General features: G+C 53.7%; 1 protein-coding gene across 4 annotated transcripts in view; it reads left to right on the forward strand.

Annotated features, from left to right (window-relative positions):
- The window catches only part of NUP210 (nucleoporin 210), a 109,246-nt gene that overhangs the window by 53,498 nt on the left and 37,023 nt on the right, over positions 1-18,725 (forward strand). For 3 of the 4 annotated variants that reach the window (XM_053898569.1, XM_053898570.1, XM_053898567.1), the window contains exons 15-20: positions 5,302-5,523; positions 7,649-7,822; positions 13,364-13,556; positions 14,086-14,192; positions 15,963-16,067; positions 16,150-16,251. In XM_053898569.1, coding sequence (XP_053754544.1) covers positions 5,302-5,523; positions 7,649-7,822; positions 13,364-13,556; positions 14,086-14,192; positions 15,963-16,067; positions 16,150-16,251 — 903 coding nt within the window. The remainder of the gene's footprint in view (positions 1-5,301; positions 5,524-7,648; positions 7,823-13,363; positions 13,557-14,085; positions 14,193-15,962; positions 16,068-16,149; positions 16,252-18,725) is intronic. The other variant, XM_053898568.1, reaches the window with a different exon arrangement.

The raw sequence follows: 18,725 nt of genomic DNA on the forward strand, positions 1-18,725 counted from the left end.
TGTTAATTATAGGACGTGTGGTGCCTTTACACAGTCTTTCCCTTTGGGCTGGTGGTGGAAAAAAAAATCCTTTGGCAGGGTTTACAGTGACCTGTTTTGCCCGCAGTGAAGTTTTGCTGGTTGTAGCATTGACACACGGGGAAGAACAGGGGATCTGCAGTCGGAACAGACTGGATACACTTGGACACGTTGCTTCACTTTGCTGGGATTCATGTTTTCCATCTGTAAAATGGGGATGATAAGGATAGTTGATAATAGCACGGGCCATTTTTTTTTTTTAATGTTCACTTATGTTTGACAGGATGCGAGTGGGAGAGGGGCAGAGACCGGACAGAGGATCCGAAGCAGGCTCTGAGCTGTCAGTGCAGAGCCGGATGCAGGGCTCAAACTCATGAACCGAGAGAGCACAACCTGAGGTGAAGTCTGACACTCAAATGACTGAGCCACCCAGGTGCCCTAGCTCAGGTCCTTTATTGAGCCCGTGTTGCTGGACATGTATTTGGGGCTTTCATTCACATTCCCTTGAATCTCTTTTTTAAAAAATTTATTTACTTATTTTGAGACAGAGAGGGAAAGAGAGAATCCCAAGCAGGCTCTGCACTGTCAGCACAGAGCACGATGTGGGTCTCCAACTCACATACCATGAGATCATGACCTGAGCCAAAGTCAAGATCAGAGGCTTAACCGACTGAGCCACCCAGGCACCCCCTGCCCCCAACTCCTTGAATCTCTGTGGTAAAATCCCACGAGGTGCAAGTTCTTGTTATACCCATTTTACAGAATGCAGAGACTGAGCCTCCTAGAGGTTAACCTGCTTGCGGTCACACAGCTAGCCAGTAACAGCTTCATTCTAGTTGTGGCGACAGAAACAAATGACTACATACAAAGTGATGGCAGGTAGTAATAAGGGCAGTTGAGCGGGAAAGGAGGTAGCAGGTGACAAGAGGTTCTGCCTTACAGGATCAGAGAAGGCCTCTTGGAGGAGGTGATGTTTGAGCAAAGAGGCCTGAGTGGAGTAGGAGGGCCAGGGAGGAAAAGTCAAAGGCCCTGGTCATGCTTGGCCATTCACATGCAGAAAAAGGGCTATCTTGATGGTTTCAAAATCTGGGCATGCAACAAGGCAGAGTCTGCGGGTGGGGGCGCCCCAGGTTTTTTGAAATTGCCTGCGTCTACACATGTGCATATGTGTGCAGGGAGGGATTCCTGGAGAGTTGATAACCAATAGCAAATTCAGAAAAATATTGGGAAAAAAAAGTTAAAAGGACAGAATTCTCATTGACAAGTGATTCCCTTTCTTTGCTAAGGGTTTAATGTAAGTCCACAGCCAAGAGAAGCTGTGCCCCGTAGGCCTCAGCAGATCGTCACCCTGTGCCCCTCGAGGGCGTGTGCATCTTAAAGCTGTCACTCCGGTGACTCCCCTCCATAGCGAGGTGGCAACTGGCTGGGGCACTGCTCTGGGTCCAGGACTACGGGTGACAGCCAGGTGGTTGTCTGAATCTGTGAGGACGTCAGGTTCTTGGCAGTTGAGGAATTACACAGCCGCCGTGGGGGTGAGGGCATGGAGGGAGCTAGGTGAAGGGTCAGGGGGCCCTGAGGGGTGGGTCCGTCACCCCAGTCCTGGCAGGTGACTACAGAAATAGACTAACACCCTACAGTAACTGGAGTTCACACATGCGGGTCCAAAATGGAAGGGGCTGGCACTGTCTGAGCGCTGGGATGCTTTGGTTCAGCCCAGGCTTTATGACATCCCAGCAATACATTCTGGTCTCTACCCGCAGAGGGGTGGGAGACTGGATGTTCTGCCTCAAGCAGCACCAACACTCAGGGCTCCAAGGATTCTTGGAGAGGAGAGCTTGGGAGAACCGGACGTGGACATAGCTGTCAAGTACACTACGTTATAGGCATTAAACTAAGGACTCCCTCGATCTGTGTTAGCGGTAGCCTCCATACTCCCAGCATGCTGGCCATTCTGAACCAGAAGCGGCCCCTGCCCAGGTGGACTCCAGGCTAATGCAGGCATGGCACCTGTGTGCATCTGTGCTGTGCCCACAGCAGACATAGCTGATGGATCCTGGCGCCCTTTACTGCCTGGTGCTGATTCCACCTTAGGAACCGGCTCCGTGGACCCCCACCCTCGCCAGCTGTTGAAAGGCAGTCAGAGGAACAGGTGTTTGTAACTCTTGTTCTAAAAGACGTTGGGAATCATGAGAGGTTAAGGTATTGTTTAGGCCAAGGGTAGGGGACAGGCACACACTTAGTCACTGCAGCTTTGTAATGACCCATCTGTCAGACACATTGGTCTGTTTCCAGGTGTCAGTTTTAGGGTTTGGTTTTTGTTTTTACTATTATGTATATGTAAGTTATATAGTTCCAGAGTTAAAGCTATATCAGAAAGATACTTAGGGGTGCCTGGTGGCCCAGTTAAGCATCCAATTCTTGGTTTCAGCTTGGGTCGTGGTCTCATGGTTCCTGAATTTGAGCCCCGCATCGAGCTCTGAGCTGACAGTGCAGAGGTTGCTTCAGATTCTCTCTCCCCCTCTCTCTCTGCCCTTCTCTCTCAAAATAAATAAATAAAACTTAAAAAAAAAAGAGAGATACTTAGAAATCTCACCTCCATTCCTTTTTGGGGGAGTCAAGAGTCACATGTAGACTTTTGACATGCTGGGTGGGTCAGCACCCCTAACCCCTGCGTAGTTCAAAGGTCAACTCTCTATACAAATATCAAATTGTTATGCTGTACATCTGAAGCCAATGCTATGTTATATGTCAATTATATCTCAATAAAAAGTTAAGTAAAAAAGTAACTAAATTCTTTAAAAAGAGTGCACATTTCCCTGCATACTCACCAGCAGAGTGTGTGCTCAAACTTTTAGATTCTTGCTAATCATATGGCTACGAAATAGTATCACGGGGTCACCTAGGTGGCTCAGTTGGTTGAGCATCAGACTTTGGCTCAGGTCATGATCTCATGGTTCATGGGTTCAAGCCCCACATCGGGCTGTGTGCTGACAGCTCAGAGCCTGGAGCCTGCTTCGGATTCTGTATCTCCCTCTCTCTCTGACCCATCCTCTGCTCATGTTCTCTCTCTCTCTCTCTCTCTCTCTCTCTCAAAAAATATATATGCATTAAAAAAAAAATTAAAAAAAAAAAAGAATCTAGGGGCAGTGTGCCTGGGTGGCTCAGTTGGTTAAGCATCAGACTTCAGCTCAGGTCATGATCTCACAGTTTGTGAGTTTGAGTCCCACATCGGGCTCTGTGCTAACAGCTCAGAGCCTGGAGCCTGCTTCGGATTCTGTGTCTCCCTCTCTCTCTGCCCCTCCCTGCTCACGTTCTGTCTGTCTCTCTCAAAAATAAATAAACATTAAAAAAAAAAAAAAAAGAAATAGTACCACAGAGTCATTGTAATTTCCCGTCTTTTTTAAAAAAATATTCTTGTTTTCTCTACATTTTTTATTTCTCATACAGTTTGATTGCTGTGGTTATAGAAGAAAGCAGGCCTTACCTTTAATGAACCCTTAGGCTGATCAGGGAGGTAGGTCCCCAGACCAATCATTTCCTTGCAGTATGCTGACATGAGGCAAAGCAGGGACCAGAGAATGAGCTGTCTGCCCTGGCAGGCTGGACGTCATCGGGTGAGGGAGGAAGTGGGGGCTTCTTGGAGAAAGGAGTAGGTAAGGGGACAGGGTCAGTGGGGTGGCTTCTGTGAGGGCTAGTCTAAAGGTGGGACTAGGAGAGATAAGGCGAGGGCTACCCTGGAAGAGCCCGAATCCTGGGCTAAGGCTTTCTTCCGAGGACAGCAGGTGCTACAGAATGGTTTAGTGCAGGAGTGACGGGGTCAGATCTGTGCTTTCAGAAGGGACATCTGGAAGTTCTTGGAGGGTAGAGTGGGGTCCAACAGGGAAGCCCGCTGGTAAGTAAGTAGTTGGGGCAACCTCAGCGAGACCCTCTGGAGCAGAGCAGGTAAGCCCCAGCAGGGAGCCAGGGAGCAAGGCTGCAGGACCCCTCAAAGAGACCCCAGCTGTGTCTGTGGAGGGAGGTGTCCTTGGGCAGAGCAAACCACGTCTTCCTGGCGGAGCTGGCCCTCTCCCTGATGTTGGATGGGAATGGCACCCTTTCTTATAGACTCTAAGCTCTGCCCTTGTCTGTGCAGGGAGGCCCTGGGACCCTCAGCACAAAGACTGTGAAAGCAGATGAGGGCTTTTATAAAAAAAAATTTTTATTTTGTTTTATTTTAAAGCTTATTTATTTTTGAGAGAGAGAGAAAGCATGTGCTCAAGTGAGTGAGGAAGGGGCAGATAGAGAGGGAGACATAGAATCCCAAGCAGGCTCCAGGATCTGAGCTGTCAGCACACAGCCTGATGTGGGGCTCAAACCCACGAACCGCGAGTTCATGACCTGAGCTGAATTCAGACGCTTAACCGACTAAGCCACCCAGGCGCTCCTAAAAAATTATTTTACTTTGTCCTTATTGGTTGAGTACTTGTAGGACTTAACGTTCACTCTTTCCTTCAGCAAATAATGATTGAGCACCGACTATGGGCCAGGCACTGTTCTAAGTGCTGGGGACAAAGCAGGCAAAAAAGTCTTGCCCCCTCCCCTTCCCCCCAAAGCTTATCCGTACGTTGTAGAAAGTGTGGGAGAGTCTGTGGAGGAAAAAGGAAACAAACCGCCAGCAAGGACAGGCTGCCTGCGTTTCCCTCAGTCTTCTGGTGTGTTTCTTTGTAGGATGGCTTTATGCTTTTTAAAGCCACGCGGCTGTGATCAAACTGGAGTCAGTTTTGTATCCGGCTCTTTGTACATGCTGCCTCGGGGACCCGTGGAACCTCCCATTGTGTGGATGTACCATGTTTATTTACCCAGCCCCGCACTGTGGATTTCAGATTGTTGCCTATGATTTGCTATTATAGGTAATAGTGTGACGAACGTCTCTTTGTGGGTGAATCTGTTTCTGTCCTTCCTGTTCTGTTTAGGTTAGGTTCCAGGTGAGGAGTTCCTGGGTTCCAGGGCAAGTGCTGTGGGTATTTTCAAGGCTTTTACTGATTATTTCACAGAAGAGGCAAGTCTGTTTAGCCCTCCCCTCAGCGGCATATCAGAGAGTGAGGACACAGTTCTTCCCAGAGCCTTCCTATGCCTTTGGATCTTGACAACAGTCCTGGTAGTGTTGCTGATGAGCAGACTGAGTTCCAGAGAGGACTTGGGGCTTGCCTGACCTCTGCAGGGGCGAGTTGGCAGCAGGGCAAGCCTGCACAGGCCTCCCAGAGGAATGCTGCCTCTCCTTTCCCCCTCACCTCCCCCCCACAGGCTGTTGACCCCTCCTCCGTCGCCTTGGTGACCCTTGGCTCCTCAAAGGAGATGCTGTTCGAAGGAGGTCCCAGACCCTGGGTCCTCGAGCCTTCCAAATTCTTCCGGAACATCACTTCTGAAGACACAGACAGCATCAGTCTGGCTCTCTTTGGGCCCTCTACCTCCCGGAATTACCAGCAACACTGGATCCTCGTGACCTGCCAGGCCTTGGGCGAGCAGGTAAGAACATGGCTGTCCCTAGACCCACCTTGCCCAGAGGGAGGGGTGCAAAGTCGTGTTGCCTGAGTACCCTGCTGTGCTCACAGCACCATTTCACAGACAGGCAAACTGAGGATCAGTGAGGTGGAATGACTGAGTAGACACAGGCAGGTTGGTCTGGGGGCAGCCGCTGGGACCCTCCTGACACATGGCGGCTTTGCTAGAGCCAGTCAGTCTCAGCTCCCTCTCCACTAGTGGGGGGACCTATTGTCTCTCTGGACTGCGTTTCCTGCCACCAGATCAGAGGATGGGACGAGATCGGGGGTCACAGTCAGAGGCCTCCGGGGTTCAGGCGGATATCATAAACGAGTGAGGCTTCAGCCCAGATTTGGGAGATTGTTTTTGGTGTTTCAGGATAAGCCAGGAATCCCCGTAGTTTTTCTTTCTTTTTTTTTTTTTCTGTGAAATCTCTTGATTTTTGTTTTCCACAATGCTGAATGAAAACCAAAAAAATTAGGAGACTGGGTGGACCAAACACAACACGTCTGTGGCCGAACTCTCGTGGGGCTAGAGCCACACCGGAGCCCCTGTGTGAAGGACTGGGCTGGACGGGGTGGCAGCTTGCCCATCCGGTCCCTGTGCCTGGTCCTCCGGAGGCTCAGGGCCGCCCACTAATTTGCTTCTAGCAGGGATGTAGCCCTCCATTCACAGGGTGCCCTGGAGCCGGGAAACAGAAAGAGGGTGGGAGGCCAGCGTGACCCAAGAAAGAAGGAGAGGGGCGCCTGGGTGGCTCAGTCGGTTGAGCATCCAACTCTTGATTTCGGCTCAGGTCATGATCCCAGGTTTGTGGGTCGAGCCCCGTGTCAGGCTCTGCACAGATCATGGAGCCTGCTTAGATTCTCTTTCTCCCTCTGCCCCTCTCCCCCACTCTGTGTCCTCTCTCTCTAAAATAAAATTTAAAAAACATTAAAAAAAAAAAAAAAAGAAAGAGAACACGTCTTCAGGGAAGTGGAGAATCCCTTTGCGTGTCTAATAGTGCCAGCTGGTGTTAAAACACACATGCACACCCCCCCCCCCCCCCAAGGTACCCTTATGAAGCTTGCCACACTGAGACTCCCTTGGTGTGAGCAGAAAAGATGCACAGTGAAAGACCCTGATTCCCGCTGGCTTTGTCTTTTTTAACTAATAAGTAAAAGAAATGTAAGTAATACCATGAGGATAAACCCAGTCCAGAACTAAGCTAGAGAACTTTCTTCTCCCTGACTCGGCTTGCTCATCCGCATCCCCCACTGGGCTATAGGGGTTGGGCCTCTGAACAGAGGCGCCTCCGGGACCCTTCCACTCCCGTGCCGTGTGCCTCAGTTCCTTGGGACGTCGGGGTGGAGGCCGAGAGCCTGCAGGGCAGCATGGAAACCGCCCTCCGTCCTGTCTTGGGATCAGGAAGGCTGAGGGACTCTGGGCCGGACCACGTGTCCTAAAGAAAGTGCGTGTCATTTCAGGGGCCTGGGGCACTCTCTGGGGATGGACCATTAGCTGCGGTCATAAAACTTGGGCCTGGGCTTGATTTCTGATGCCCCAGCTCTCAAAGCAGACTCAAGCTTCCCTCTTTTCTGGCACCTTTAATTTTGGCCTCTGCAGTGGCCAGCCGAGCTTCTCTCAAGAAGGAAGGTGTGCAGGCCGAGGCCCCCCACGGCCCTTCTCCCGTCCGGCTGCCATGCGGGCCTCTGTCCGTCGGCACACGCCCTCCCACACCTGCGCCTTACTGTGATGAATCCTCCAAAGTCAGTGTGGGCTCCTCCTTTAGAAAATCCACAGGCTTGTGAATTTGCTCAGTCAACTATGAGGTGTTCGCAGGGTCCTGCGCAGCCGCGAGGCATCACCAATCCGCCTCCTCCCTGGCTCACGGAGCAGGAGGCGTTCGGCTGGCATTTGTAGAGGGCATCAGAGCCCCTGCGGGAAGGCCTCTCGCATGTTGAAAGAGCACGCTGCCACACGTATGTCACTGGACCTTTGTAACCCCCTGGTGGGGTAGCTCTCACCTTCCCATTCTGTGGAGCAGCAAACCAAGTCCAAGGTTGCTGGGTGGGGAGGCCAGGCTCACGGTGGAGCAGGCACTCGGACCCTGAGTGCTCCTGTGCCCCGCCAGGTCATCGCCCTCTCGGTGGGGAACAAGCCCAGTGTCACCAACCCCTTCCCCGCACTGGAGCCCGCTGTGGTGAAGTTCGTCTGCGCCCCGCCCTCCAGGCTCACCCTGACGCCTGTCTACGCCAGCCCCCAGCTGGACCTGTCGTGCCCGCTGCTGCAGCAGAACAAGCAGGTGGTGAGTGGGCAGTTCTCGCGGGGGGCGGCGGGGGTGTGGTGACGAGGACGGGTCAGCACTGTGCCACCTCCCCTCCGTGCACGGGGCCTGCTTTTGTCCGGCTTTTACGTATCGGGGGGCTGTGTTTCAAACGTAAATGTGGGAGGGGGAAGAAAGTCACTCGGGGGTTCTTCTGACGAGTGGGGCTGGAAGGTGAACCCACGGGCCTGGAGCACCTGGGCTTCTGGCCAGTCTAGCCCTCCACGCCAGGACACCCAGAGATCGGGCGACAGATGTGGAGGACTTAGAAGCCCTGCTGTTCAGGGTCAGGGGTACGGACACCCTCCCGGCCAGCCCCAGCCCCCAGCCCCTTCACAGAGGCGGAGACTAGGCAGGTTTCTTTCCCTTCATTCCTTCACTGTGTATTTGTTGAGCACCTTCTCAGTGTGAGGCACAGAACTCGGGGTTCTAGAATACAGGAGTACTCCGGTTGGTGAGACATCTGCCCCACGGAGGTGACAGCAAGAGCAGGAGGCCCGCAAACAGTAGGCAAGATGGACAGAAGGTGGGAAGCGCCGTGGAGCAAGTGAGGCAGGGTGCGGGACGGCTGCCATGGGAGGCCGCTTCAGATGGAGCCAGGAAAGGCCTCCGTGAGGAGGGCACATACCGTGTCAGGAGATGCCAGCTGAGAAGAGCAGAAGGAAGGGTGTTCCGGGCAGGTAGAACAGCAAGTGCAAAGGCCCTGAGGTTAGCCTGGGGTCTCTGCATCCCTGCTGCCCACGCAGCAATCAGAACCATTGTGTGTTCTCTCACACAGCTCTCACCTGTGTGCCTTATTCCCCATCGTCGGACCATCTGTGAGGCCAGGCTCATTGCATCCCCTTCACGAGTTTGTCCACGAGGCCCGGAGGTGGGCAGGGTCCCAGAGGCCCTACATCCGCCCGGCTCCCAAGTTCAGTGCCCCCTCTTTGGTCCTCGCAGCTGCTTCTCTTCTCCCGGCCCCAGCCCTGTGATCAGCTCCCCCCGCTCCAAGGCATGTCCAGCTGCCCCCTGCCTTGGTGGCTCCTGAGGGCCCCGTTCTGGGGATGGGAGCCCCTCACCTCTTTGCTGCTTGCCCTGAGAGCGCTCAGCGCATCTCCTCTGTGCACCTGATGGAAGCTTTCTGAGGCTGTTTCTGTGGGCAGCCTCTCCCACCACCCGCAGAGAGATTTGGGATTTGGCTCCCCGTGGGTGAAGCAGGAGGATGGCTTTGTGTTTTGTTGAAGTGCATTTCTTTGACGCTCTGCGGGAGGTCCCAGACTCCAGTGTGTAAGACTTGGGACCACTCCTGCCTGTCTGGCATGTGACTCTTGGCCTCCATGTCCCCTGTGAGTTTAGTTGGCTTTTCTTCCTGCTGTTCTGGTGGGCTTCTGTCTTCTCTCAGGCTTTCCTGATTGCTCAGCTCGGAGACACATGGGTGTGTGAGCCCCTCTGCTGCCCCCAATGCCGGTCCCTTACGGGTCAGTGCCTCAACAGCATCAGTTACAAATGAGGACACTTTGCGCCCAGCATCGGGGCATTCTCCCACCTACCCCGTGGGGGCCGGGCACCCATGTTCCCTCGTGACAGGTGAGGAGAACTGGCCCCGAGCCTAGAGCCCCTCTGGAGGCTTGTCACCATGACGCCTCATTTACCCCTAGCTCAGGCCTGGGTGTTACTGGAAGGGAGCAGGTGGCTGTCATTCCCAAGCTGAAAATCTGTGTGTTCAGGACTTTTCTGCCTCCTGACTTTGGGGGCTGTTGAGGCGAATGTCCTGAAAGGGTCACATTTTAAAACACTTTTATGTATTTAAAAAAAAATTTTTTTTTAATGTTTATTTATTTTTGAGAGAGAGAGAGAGACAGAGCATGAGCAGGGGAGGGGCAGAGAGAGAGGGAGACACAGAATCCAAAGCAGGCTCCAGGCTCTGAGCCGTCAGCACAGAGCCCGATGCCGGGCTTGAACCCACAAGCTGCGAGATCATGACCTGAGCTGAAGTCGGACACTTAACCGACTGAGCCACCCAGGCACCCCAACACTTTTGTGTATTAACAAATTACCTCTTTATAAAGAGTATAGTCCTGCTAAGTCTGGACTCTTCTGGAAAAGCCGCTCTGCTGGTCCACCGAGTGTGAGGTCACAAGCCAGACAGCAGCTGACATCAGTAGGCACTGACAGCTGGGCCTGAATTCCTCCTTGAATGACAATGGGTGACAGTGGTCCCCTAGGGTTGTAGGGGAAAAGCGTGAGTGGTAAATGTTACACTTTAACCTTATCCTCTGCTTAGACCCAGCCAACAGCTTCCCGCTCCCCCAGAGCAAAAGCCAAGCCCCTTCTGTAACCCACAGTCTCTGAGCTCCGGTCCCCATTAATCCACCACCCTGCTCTTCCTGTCCTTGGACACCCTGTCATACCCTGAGCATACCAGAACGTGCCCTGCATGCATCCCGAACTTACTGTCCCTCTGGCTTCTCTCTACTCCTGTGTCCCCAAGCCTCCCTCCCTGCCTCCTTCAGTTTTTTATTCAAATGTTACCCCTTGCAGGTAGGGAGTCCTCAGCCTTTAGACCTTACCTAAAGTTTCTCCCTTCCCTCAACATTTCATATTCCAGTTCCCTGTTCCCCTGCCCCCAAGCTCTGCACATCATCTAATGCTGTAGAATTTACATATTTATCTTATTCTCTGCGAGTCTCTAGAAAAGACCTCAGCTCATGGTAGGAGCTCAGTAAATGTGATGGATGAATGAACACAGAAACATGCACACCATGCCAGTGTCCCTGTGTCTTCTGGCCCTGACTCTTGCAGGCTCAAACGTCTGGAGAAGCCAAGCGGGGCACTGCTGAAGAAAGGGGGCTGGGGGTAGGGGGGTGGGTGGTGCAGACCTGGAGAGCAGGTGCCCCTCCATAGTGACGGTCTGCCCAGCTCGACTCTAGCCCATTCAACCCCAGGCTGGTCAAACCTTCTTATTTTCAAAGAAAAAACCAGGCAGATCTATATGTATCTTCCCTGTCTTTGCACGTTGGGCATTTGCCAAGTGAGCCGTGTCTGGCCATCTGTTGGCTGTGACCTCTGGGTCAGCGCGGGGTTGTCTCTCTTGACGGAAAGACGACAGTCAAGGCAGCAGAGCACGGATCTGAATTGGCTTGCGTGTGTCGTAGATCCCGCTTGCCAGGAAATAATGGACTTCAAACACAGAATTGCCGTGTGATCCATCAGCCCTAGAGTTCCAGAGCTGTGAGCCGATCGGGCACGGCCCCTGCGATTTATGATCTCACTAGGGGACCTTGAGAAAGCTGTATCCCTGCCATGCATCCTGGGTACAGTATCAATTTAATTTTATACCTCTCCAAAGCCAGAGGCCACCCGAGACGTGTTTGCTGAGTAAATTATTGGCGAGGCCACATACCAGAATGGAGCTGACCAGTCAGAGTGACAAAGTGGAACCAGACTCTGGCCTGACCCCAGCCCTCTGCACGGGTCGTCCTGTGTTCAGCTCACTATGGCTGAGCACCCGTCGTGTGCCAGGAGACTGATTAGTGGGAGCTCGGATGGAGCCTGACTGGTGTACCGGGGAGAGGCCTCACGGTCAGGGGAGGCTGCACAGTCACAGGGGAGGCCTGTGCGCTTTAAAACCAGACCAACAGTGTTCCACCCCTAACCCTGTGTGACCTCGGGCAACTTGCTTAATGTCTCTGAGCCTCCGCCTTCCCATTTGTAGAATGGGGATGATGCTGTTCCCTCAGATGCCCATTGGAAGGATCCAAGCATGCTTGGAGCAGACTGTTAACATCCTTCCCTGGGAGCACAGGGGGAGGGAAGGGCATCGGCTTCCCACCCAGGACGCATCTCGGGGAAAGAGTGGGGCCACTCCCATCCCTGTCTGTGGTTGTAGCTCCTGACCGAAGCCAGCATCCGCAATTGATTGGGCTGTGACCTACAGTGAAAATCTGCAGCGTGCTTGGGCTCAGTGTTCTCTGGGGGCAAGAGAGCTAGAAGGACTTGTGGCGGAGCCCTCACGGTGCCGGTCGGTAGTTCGGTGACAGCATCGGTCTGGACAGGCGAGGCGAGGCTGCGGGAACAGACAAGCACAGATCGCGGTGGATTCACACAGCACGGTTCACTTCTTGCTCGTCCTGCGTGTGCACCGTGGTGGCGGGGGACCCTGCTTCATGTCGCTGTTCCCATCCTTCCAGGGCGTGTTGAATGTGGTTGGGTGCCACTGCAGAGAGAAGGAGGCGGCACTCCCTGGCGGGTTGTGTTCTGGCCGTTAAGGCTTCCCCCCGGAATTGTTGTCAAGTCCCGTTTCACCTTTCACGGGTCAAAGCAAGTGATACGGTCACTCCTAACTTGCAAAGGCCAAAACAGTGTGGTCCTCGCTCCTGGCCCCGTGCGTGCATCAGTGGGTACGCCTGGGGACACTGCGCACGACCGCCCGTGTCCCTGCCTGCACGTTTGTTACAGTGAGCCGACCTCTTGCAAATGGTCTCATACGACCCTTGGTTAAAACAGAGTCCTGGGAGGTGGGCCCTGTTGTGACTTCCACTGGCTTGCCTGGGGTGGTGACAGGCCGAGCTTCCAGGCCAGGCAGGGGGACGCAGATGCCTATGTACCTAGGGTCCCTGCTTCACTACCTGCCCCACCTGCCCCCTTGCCAGGAGGCGGGGAAGGTGGGGGATGAAGCAGCATCTGGGAGGAAGGAGGGCGACTTGGCTTGGGTTGCCCAGGGCGGGTTTGCCTGGGGAACAAGAGGTAATGGTAGAGTGGTTAGTAATTCAGGGTTTGGAGCCGAACCCCGAAGGGTGTGCCACTCATTCTCGGAGTTGCCTTTTATTTGTTCCTTTTCTTCCCTGGGACTCTGCTTCCTCACCCTTTATATAGGGACGACAGCTCCCATCTCATTGGGATATTTAAGGATCAGGTGAGAACTTGGCTCTGCAAGGAGCCTTGCAAGCCGAATGGCTCTGGAACATTTTGGAGGTTGTAACTGGCGTTCCTATGAAACCCAGGTGGGGGCAGCCTTCCTCTTGGAGGGGCTCGGTGGGGCAGGGAGGAGGTAGCAAGGATTTGGAAAGGTGAGGCCAAGAGAGGAAGGAGAGAGCAGCCTGGCTGGGGGAGGGCTCTAGGGCGGGGTGTCTTGACCTTGGCACTCCTGACCTTTGGGGCCAGATCCTTACTTCTTGAGGGCTGTCCTGTGCATTAGAGGGTGTTAGGCAGCATCCCTGACCTCTACCCACTAGATGCTTGTTGCACCCCCACCCAGCTATAAAAATCAAAAATGCTTTCAGATATCGCCAAGGCCTCCTTGAAAGGGCAAACCGGTCCCCCCTAAAGGACCACGGGGTGGACTAAGACACCAGGTTGGACGAGCCTATGAAGTATCTTGACCGCTGCACAGCAGTAGTTAGTGACTTGCCCCCCTCCATCACCAGGATGCCGGGAGCCCTTCCGAAGGCAGTCAGCCAGGTTCAGGGTGCACCGCATGGTCAAGAGTGGCTGTGTCCAGGCCTGGGCTTGGCCACGACGTCTGACTTTTGCTTCTCGCAGGTTCCAGTCTCCAGCCACCGCAACCCCCTGCTGGACCTGGCCGCCTATGACCAGCAGGGCCGCAGATTCGACAACTTCAGCTCTCTGAACATCCAGTGGGAGTCGACCAGGCCGTCGCTGGCCAGCATCAACCTTGACCTGCCCATGCAGCTGGTGGCCCGGGATGATGGGAGCGGCCAGAAGAAGTTGCACGGTGAGCTGGGTGGTGAGCCCGACGACCCAGGTCAGAACGACAGGGTGTTGTGAAACCCCAGACAGACGAGAGGGGTGCTGAGGAGGGCTGGCGGCTGCTGGGGGCTTTCATCGGGGACTCCCCTTTATCCAGAACGGAAAGGAAGCAAGTTCACTCCTCTGCTTTGATCCTGCACAGACGTTCCGTGAGGCAGGAACTGGAATCTCTATTTCAGGGATGGGGACACGGGCTCAGGGTGCACAGCAGGTGTGTCTCCCATCCCCGGTTGTACGGATCAGCCAGCCTCTGGGACCCGTGCTGCTCTGAGTCATGCTGCCTTCACAGACCCCTCGGCAGCCACACATGGAGTCCTGTGCAGCTCCCCGAAGCTGCACCATGGGCCTTTTGCTCAGGGCCCGCTAACTCTTATGGTGCATGCAGTTTAAACAGACTCAGTGATGTATGTTTAGGACTATGGAGATTTAAGACTGCAAATCACAGGGAGGCAGGGGGCAAAACCCGACACCCGTTTTCCTCTCCCTGGACTCAGGTTTGCAGGCCATCTCGGTGCACGAGGCGTCGGGAACCACAGCCATCTCTGCCACCGCGACTGGCTACCAGCAGTCCCACCTCAGCACGGCCAGAGTGGTGCAGCCGGTACGTCCCCAGGCCCGCCGGTGGCAGGGAGGCCCCCGCGTCTGCCTGCATCCTGTCCGGCCTCCCAGTGTCCTGAGTCCCTTTGCTGGGTCGCACCCTCTGTTCACTAACCCATCCCTGAATCGAGCGCCTTCCCTCTGGCTTCTGGCCGCCAGTACCCCTGCCCCACACGCCTGGCATTCAGGCAGTCTGGCCCTGTCACCTCGAGGCCCCGGCGCACAGCTTTGGGAGCCCTCAGCCTTGTCTGTCCAGCCTGTTTCCCCCCGCCCCCTCACCCGTGGCCCTGACCTCAGACCCTGCCCGAGGTTGTGCCCAGGTGGCTCGGGCTTCTGTGCCTTTGCAGCTCCAGTCCCCGCTGCCTGGAATGCTGTCCCCTCACTCCCTTACTTCCTGTTTGTTAGGCTCAGCCACAGTGTCAGCCTCTGGGAAGCAGTCCCTGAACCCTGGGCACACAGTAGCTGCCCAAGGCCTCAGATCCCCCTGTGCGCCCCCTGGTATGGTACAGACATCCCTGCACATACAGACTGTTGCCATCGTCTGCATACGCTTGGGTCAAGGCCCACTGACCCGAGCCTCCCCACCCCGGCATCTCATGGGCCCCCCGCAGAGGCACTGCTCCTGGGTGGCAAATGGGTGCATGGAAGGGCTCCCCAAGAGCGGTCCTGCTGAATGATACCCACACCAACGTGGGTTTTGAGTAGGGTGAAGGCAGCAGATAATGGCTGGAAGGAGAGGGTGGGATGGGGTTCCAAGGGACCCTAAGTTCCAGCAGACGGGGCTTGAAATTGTCTCCCGGGTGGGGGGGGGAGCAAGGGGGTGGAGACCCCAGTGGGAGCGGCACTGAGGCTGGCCCTGAAGGAGCACACCTGTACGCCCCTGGTGGCTTCAGTCCGAGGTCGTCTGTCCCCACCTGCACAGGGAGTCCCTTGGCTGTGGGTGGCCTCGCGGGCCTCCCCCTCCAGGGCATCTGCACTTAGCCTCGTTGGCCTGTGGGCTTTTCTCTAGCAGTACTGCTCACAGCCTTCACTTCTGGGTGTCTGCTCATTTGAGAGTCCCCCCCCTTCCCCCCTCGCGCCTACCTGGCCCTTCGTCGCCTTCACAACCTGTCCTACGTGCTGACACAGGCCATTCGTTTACTGTCCCTTATAATGTAATTCTGACATTGGATTAAATCTGCATCATTGCCTGAGGACCGCTGTCGAACCCCCAGGGCTAGCACAGGGCTGGGCGGGGACGGGTGCTGAAGCAGGTGAGTCCAGGGCCGGGTTGGGTCCAGCAGTCTCCCTGGAAGGACAGGCAGCAGCTTCGCATACGGATACGGGCAGCACCCAGGGGAGTGAGGGCTGTGCTGCATCCCCCATGAGCCCCCCGTGAGGACGCCTCTACGCCCCCTCCTCTCAGCACCTATATGCTGTTTGCCCGTGTCCCCGTCCCTCACACAGGGCACTGCAGCAGGTCATCTGCTGTGCACCCCCACTTTCCTGGAGTGCGTGGGAATCACCACTCTCATGGGGCCGGGCCACCTGGGGTGGGGCACCGGCCTTGGCAGAATTCTGGTTGCCTCAAAGGAATGTGTCCTCTAAGCTGGGCTTGAAACATGATGGTTTTACTGGGGCTTATGTCCCCAACATAATGAGTACCCTGGGGTGACGCCAGGACCTGGGGTTTCTATGCTCCTTCAGGGCAGGGGTCGGTGGGGGGGGCGACCCACAGACTGGCCAGGGTTGGGCCGTTGCCTTTGGATCTAATAGCACTGCCTCACCCCTTCAGCACGACCCTCTCACGCCTGTGTCGGCCTCCATAGAACTCATCCTGGTGGAGGACGTGAGGGTGAGCCCAGAAGAGGTGACCATCTACAACCACCCCGATGTGCAGGTACGGTCCCTTCCACCTGCCACCTGGGCGTGGCCCACGGGGAGGCCTCGCCTTCGACACCCAGGCCCACCCTTCCTTGCAGGCTGAGCTGCACATCAGAGAAGGCTCTGGCTACTTCTTCCTCAACACCAGCACCACAGACATCATCAAGGTGACCTACCAGGAGGCCAGGGGCGTGGCCACGGTGAGTACGGGCCCATCTCCACCGTCCTTGTCATCCCTCGTCCGGTGGCCTTGTGGTTATCAGATTGGTTGTGTCAGAAGCAGGTGCTCAATCGCAGCAGATGCGACTTGTAACGTCTTTAGAGTCTCTGATTCATTGTTCGTGAAACTTCCATCATTTGTGACTTTTGTTCCTTCTCTGCAAACTACCCACACTCTTAGTTAGCTAATGGTTTCCTGTCAATCAGTCTGTGAATTAAAACATTATCATATAAACACAAGTCTGACAACCGTAAGGAAGATTGCTTTTTTTAAAACAAAGTTTACTGATTTATTTTGAAAGAGGGAGAGAGAAGAGAGAGTGGGAAACAGGCTCTGTACTGTTAGCACAGAGGCCAACATGGGGCTCGATCCCATGAACTGTGAGATCGTGACCTGAGCCAAAATTAAGAGTTGGACGCTGAACCGACTGAGCCGCCCCAGGCCCCCCAGGAAGATTGCTTTTGAAAGATGTATCTGCTTTTCGTGTTTTTCCATATTCCTTTCTTGACCTTCCTATTCTTGCAAATATTGACTTAGCTGTGCCTGTGATATGGAAGAATTTAGTATTCTGCTTTGGTCACTGGTTACACCCTTAGTTTCCCCCCCCCCCCCCCCCCCGTGTTGCTCTGTAGGCTGGCTGATTATTTCTATGCTATCATTTGTACTTAGCCATTCTCTCTTTGTAGAGCATTTCGGTTGTTTAAATCTCTCTCTCTCTCTCTTTTTGAATAGCCGTATAGTTGTAGCAAAGGGTAAAAGCAAACACCAGTATCCTAAATGTCTGCATATCTGCACAATGAGTTATTTTTGCAGTTATGAAAACCGAACTTCCTTTAAAATAAACTCACTACGGAATGTGTCAGAGAACATATCAGACCACTACCAGAAGTCATAAATGTAGGCGGCCAAGAACAAAGACATGACACCTAAGTCGTGTCATTAAATTGCCACTGTGCTGTTGCCTTTGGGCGGCTCCAGAGGTCCTTTTCTCGGTTTGCATTCACTGACCATCTTGACATGGGTGTCACGAAATTATTTGCCTCTGGAGTGGGATAGGTGGAAAGTAAATGAGGGACATGAGCAGGGTTTCCCATGAGGAACGTACCTGGAAGTGTGGGAGAGGCTTAGTTTCAGTGTCAGAGAGTAGTAGGGGGTGGTGGGGACTGTGGCAGAGTGGAAAGCAGAGACTGTGTCTAAGGGACAGCTGCGGTGTGCCTCTAGTGGCCTTTTGTTATTTTTAAAAAGGTTTTTATTTTTGTTTTTGAGAGAGAGAGAAAGCACACAAGGGGGGGGTGAGGGGCAGAGGAGGAGAGAGAGAGAGAATGAATGAATGAATGAATGAATGAATGAATCCCAAGCAGGCTCCATGATCAGTGCAGAGCCCAGGGCAGGGCTCCATCCCACAACCCCGGGATTATGAGCTGAGCTGAAATCAAGAGTCCAACGCTCAACCGCCTGAGCCACCCAGGCATCCCTTTCTGTTGGTTTTTAACAACAGCTTAATATTGTGGTATAATTCCTATGCCATACCGTCCACCTATTTAAAGTGTGCGATTCAGTGGTGTCTAATACATTCCTAGGCAGGTGCAGCCATGACCACAGTCAGTTCTGGGGCGTTTTCATCACCTCAAACAGAAACTCCGGACGGTTGAGCCATCTCCTCCCTGCTTTTACACACACACACACACACACACACACACACACACACAAACACACACACACACAAACACACACACACACACACACACACACACAAGAGTGTTGGACTTTGTCAAATGCTCTGTGTCTCTTGAAATATTGATGTGGTTTTTTGTTTTTTATTCTGTTGATATGATGAATGGTGTTAGTTGCCTTTCAGATGTTAAACCAACCTTGCATTCTTGGGACAAGCGCTACTAGATCGTGACATATAGTTCTTTTTATATGGAACTGGGTTCCGCGTGCTAATATTTTGGCGGGTTTGTGTCGTTAAGAGTCGTAAGAGATGCTGGTCCGTGCTTTTCTCTTCTGTGATTTCTTTGTCCGGTTTGGGTATCAGGGTAACATTGGCCTCACAGAATGGCTTAGAAGTGTTTCTTCTTATTTTTGGAACAGTTTATGTAGACTTGGTAATAATTACTCTTTTAAAAAAAAATAAATGTTTATTCATTTTAGAAAGAGAGAGCAGGGGAGGCGCAGAGCAAGAGAGGGACAGGGGATCTGAAGCGGGCTCTGAGCTGACAGCAAGTGAGCCCGATGTGGGACTCAAACTCATGAACTGTGAAGTCATGACCTGAGCCAAAGTCGGACGCTCAGCTGACTGAACCACCCAGGCGCCCAGCTAATAATTACTCTTAAATGTCTGGTAGGATTAACCGGTGAAGCCACTGGGCCATCATCTTTCCTTCGTGGGTAGTTTTTTGATTATAAATCCAGTCTCTTCGTTTGTTATCGGCCTATTCACATTGTTTCTTT

This window comes from Panthera pardus, unplaced genomic scaffold (assembly GCF_024362965.1).
Source record: "Panthera pardus isolate Hobbes unplaced genomic scaffold, ASM2436296v1 HiC_scaffold_8, whole genome shotgun sequence".
Lineage (NCBI taxonomy): Eukaryota > Metazoa > Chordata > Mammalia > Carnivora > Felidae > Panthera > Panthera pardus.